General features: G+C 53.9%; 1 protein-coding gene across 1 annotated transcript; it reads right to left on the bottom strand.

Annotated features, from left to right (window-relative positions):
• Positions 1-2,354: 2,354 nt before the first annotated feature.
• RAN (RAN, member RAS oncogene family) lies at positions 2,355-4,231 on the bottom strand. The gene is made up of 6 exons (XM_006147340.2): positions 4,143-4,231; positions 3,994-4,078; positions 3,812-3,937; positions 3,171-3,358; positions 2,833-3,003; positions 2,355-2,745 (listed from the first exon to the last, which is right to left on the bottom strand). The coding sequence occupies exons 1-6, from the start codon at positions 4,176-4,178 to the stop codon at positions 2,701-2,703; spliced, it is 651 nt and encodes a 216-aa protein (XP_006147402.1). The 5' UTR covers positions 4,179-4,231; the 3' UTR covers positions 2,355-2,700.
• Positions 4,232-4,237: the final 6 nt, after the last annotated feature.

Raw genomic sequence — 4,237 nt, forward strand, 5'->3', positions numbered from 1 at the left:
CTTTTATTATACAATCCAACTTTTCTAAGAGACTTTTGCTATGGCGAATATGCGCTCACCCGAGAGACTGAGACAGAGAGAAAGCAAGAAACCCCCCCACCCCTCCCGTGGGAATGGCTTCGTTGTAATCCCTTCTCCATTTGCCTGTGATTTGGGGCACGCACGCACACGCACCCTGCGACTCGTCTCTGGGTCCAGAACTCGCAATGCAATTAGCCGTGTGGGAGTCCAGTGACTTAACCATTACGCCATCTGCTGGTCTCAACACAACACAACTCTTAAGCCCTTAGACGTGGTGGTTAGGTACACTTCACCTCCACCTCCGACGGACCTGAGGTTGGAAAGCTTAATGGCGCTGGAGTTGATCAGTACCTGCTGACGTGGAAGACTGAGCTGCCTTGCTGTTGGGCAAGTCACCCGAGCCCCACGTGGCCAAGGCACCCCGACAGCACTGCTGTGCCGCACACCTACCCCCTCGCCCCAGTCCCAGGTGCTCTGTAACGTCTGCAGACATAGGCCAGCCCTACAGCTCTTGCGCCCAGCCCAGGCTGACCCTCTGGAGCCACCTGCACTTTTGGAGAGCCCGGGTCTTTCCTGGACAGCTCAGGACTGCCGCTTTGTACGGTTTTCTAGAAACTGACGTGTCACAAATGACACTGCCTCCCAGATGTTCACCCTTCCAAGCTCAGCCCCGGTTCACCTGTGCCAACAACAGGCTCGGGGATTTTGCTCTAAAAGGTAGACCCTCCGTAACCTGTCATATAGTGCTCAGTACAGACCTTCCTAGGTAACAGCTCAGAAAACCGAGGCGGGGGCCGGCAGGTGGCGCAGTGGACGAGGCAGCTGGACACCCACTTGGCTGACTGTGGAGAGTGTTTATCTTGAAAACGTGATTAAATCGTGCATTTCTACGTGTCTACAAACCACGTATTTTAATCACGTATTTTCAAATTAACTATTCTCCACAGCTGACCACAGTTCGAGTCCTGGATCTGGCAGCAGGGAATGAAATGAAACCTTAACATGCACTCTATAGCAAAACAAACAAAACTGAGGGGAACCACTTCCCAGGTGTTATGAGCTCAATATATGTGTGCCCCCGACCACCAAAGGTGTCTGCCGACCCTCGGTATTTCCTAGAGCAAACACTAAAGACTCAGAAATCCAGGCCAAGTAGAAGCAATATATTTTGTAACAATTATTGCTGCCAATGAATGACTTGTTTCTCTCCCACCCACGCAGCACGGTCCTTCCGCCGCCTGGGCAGTGACAGGTTAAGATCAGAATAGCCACACCATACTTGCATTCTACATCAGGTGACACACAACACGTACACCTTCATACCTCTGAAAGGCTCCGTCTCATCCCGGAAAGAAACTTCCCATTTCACACAGGCTGTTCTGTTTGGGTCCAGACAGAGCAGATTCAGGTCTGCCTGGGTGCCAGTTAACACAGTAGCTACGTCCGATTTCATTGTTTCACCTCCCCATACACTTAGTGACCCTTCCTACCTTCAAGGTAGGAAAGTGATCTCAAGAGCCAGAAGTGTAAAGAAAACTTCGGTCAACTGGACTAGAGGAACACCGAAAAGCAGCTTACTGCTAGATTCCTACAGCAGAGCTGATGGAGCGAAGTCCTCAGGCAGCCTAATTCACCAGATAAACTAAAGGTCCCGCAAACCCAGTTGTGGCCACGCTTCGCCTTCCCGTTGTCACAGCACCCCTGGTGTTTTTGTCTCCTTCATTCATACCATCTACAAACATACTTCGAAAAAACCCAAGGCCATAGTGTCCAGCTTAAACCCTTCATCTTCAAGGTTATCTTTAAAGCCCGGGAGTATTTGAAAGTTGCAAGCAAGCATGAGCGTCTTCTGGAATATCAACATCACATCACACATCTAGCATCGGGACAGGGGCAAGTGCGGAGTTTACACTCATCTGCATTAGAACATGGTTACCTTTGCTGTAAAATAAAAGCAACTATGGTCTCTGAAGTATCGACGGTATGTGCAAACCACTTTTTACTCAACAGATCACAAACTCTGAACAAGCTCTCCACCAGGGGACACTACACTTAGCCTAGACGAATGTGAAACAGGTATTATTTTAGCTTAACTGCACTAACATTTACACCTCTAAGAAACAGAGTATCCTACTGACCTGACATCTCGTTTGTGTAACAAGACTCAAAGCACCTTCTCCCGAAAAAGAAAGAAAAAAACAAAAAAGGAGGGGAAAAAACTGCCTAATAGATTCCAGAATAAGAACAGCAGAGGAAATTTAAGTGTTGACATAGCACAGGTTTCTCTCTTTGTGGCTCTTAGATGCTCACAGACAAGGGATGAACGCATCTGCTTAGATATTTGAAATACAACTTTATTCTGATTCTAAACGAAAGGAATGGGAATGACAAACAAGGTTTCGCCACTGAGTATTGGGATGTGACGGTAGCAGTCTTCTATTTGAAACTCAATAATAAGGAAACAGTTGCGTTCCAAAACAGCTAAATATGCAGGTCCAAAAATGAAGGTTTTTTTTAACTGCCACGTTCACTCCGAAGCCCACTCGTCTCCTTCAGCATCCCAAAGATGAAGCACACGTTCTGCTGAGCTAGTAACAAGTGGCACACGCACTGCACCGCTGACGTCACAGGACAGTCGCCTATAAAACTAGACTTCTGACGTGGGCTCCAGCGTCATTCTCACAGGTCGTCATCCTCGTCCGGGAGCGCGGTCGTCTGAGCAACCTGGAGGGAGAGGAGAGGTGAAGCCCTGTCACAGCTGCAGGACTCACGGCCACCCTGCTCCCTGCTCCCGGCCCCTGGACACAGTACCTCCAGGTCGTGCTCATACTGTGCGGCCAGGGCTGGGTCCATGACCACCTCTGGCGGGGCCAGCGCAGGCATGGCGACGAACTCCAGGTTGGGGTCCCCGATGAGCTTCCTGGCCAGCCAGAGGAAGGGCTTCTCGAAGTTGTAGTTGCTCTTAGCAGAGATGTCGTAGTACTGTCGGGGGAGTCGCGTCACACCACTACTGCAACCTGGCTCACCTGGGCGCGCACCGATGGGAACCCCTCGGACCCCCACGTGGGGGCAGATCTGTCCATCCCCGCCCCGTGGCACAGCATTTCGCCAAGACTGTAATTCCCAGGTTTCAGTGTCAATCAACCTACCTGAAGGTTCTTCTTTCGGTGGAAGACAATGGATTTTGCCTTCACTTTCCGGTCCTTAATGTCCACCTTGTTGCCACACAACACAATGGGGATGTTCTCACACACGCGGACCAGATCTCTGTGCCAGTTAGGCACGTTCTTGTAAGTCACCCTCGATGTCACGTCGAACATGATGATGGCACACTGGGCTGGAAGGGGCGGGGTAGACTAAGAACACGGGCCAGGGCTCGCTCAGTTCCGCTCTTAGGCCCTAGGTAATGTCTAAGAGCTCTCTGCCCAATTTCAGGCCCCCTTCTAAACCTAGAAACGCCACGTTATTGTAACACACTGTTTGGGACCTTTTCAGAAGCTCGGGAGACCACCTGGCCCTGCCGAATCTCCCAGACTTCGATGCTAATACCGACTCGTCCCGGAAACCGTCTAGGAGAGGTAAATGACGACCCGGCATGTCCCGGAAGCCGCGTCCCTGAAAACACTGTCACAGGCCGGCCACCAGCCTCAGCGCCGAGTACACCGCGCAACACCCAGGCCCGACGGACGCCCGCAGCCGCAGCCCCGCACAGCGCCTGTCCTTGGGAGCAGCTTTCAGCCCAGCCCCGACCGCGCAGCCCGGGAGCACGTGGCCCGAGGGCCGCACGCACCTTGGATGTAGTAGCCGTCGCGCAGCCCGCCGAACTTCTCCTGGCCCGCCGTGTCCCACACGTTGAACTTGATGGGGCCGCGGTTGGTGTGGAAGACCAGCGGGTGCACCTCCACGCCCAGGGTGGCTGCGGCCGGCGCGCCCCCGCCGCGAGGCCCCGCCGGGCGCCCGGCCCGCACCTACCTACGTACTTCTTCTCGAACTCGCCCGTCAGGTGCCGCTTCACGAACGTGGTCTTCCCGGTGCCGCCGTCGCCCACCAACACCAGCTGCGGGGAGAGCGGGTGAGCCCGCGCCGCGCGCCCCGCCGCCGCCCCCGCCCGAGGTACCTACTTTGAACTGGACCTGGGGCTCTCCCTGCGCGGCCATGGCGTCTGCGGATGCGGAGGAAAGAGGCTCAGCCGCGGCCACATGGCGCCCGCCCGCCC

Source organism: Tupaia chinensis, unplaced genomic scaffold (genome assembly GCF_000334495.1).
Source record: "Tupaia chinensis unplaced genomic scaffold, TupChi_1.0 Scaffold000211_1, whole genome shotgun sequence".
Taxonomy (NCBI): Eukaryota; Metazoa; Chordata; class Mammalia; order Scandentia; family Tupaiidae; genus Tupaia; species Tupaia belangeri.

Excerpts from the sequence above, each read along its gene's own strand:
- RAN (XM_006147340.2), bottom strand. The coding sequence starts at position 4,178 with ATGGCCGCGCAGGGAGAGCCCCAGGTCCAGTTCAAA. Across the intron at positions 4,079-4,142 it reads AGCCCCAGGTCCAGTTCAAA|CTGGTGTTGGTGGGCGACGG; the intron begins GTAGGTACCTCG and ends CTCTCCCCGCAG. Across the intron at positions 3,359-3,811 it reads CGACGGCTACTACATCCAAG|CCCAGTGTGCCATCATCATG; the intron begins GTGCGTGCGGCC and ends CGCCCCTTCCAG.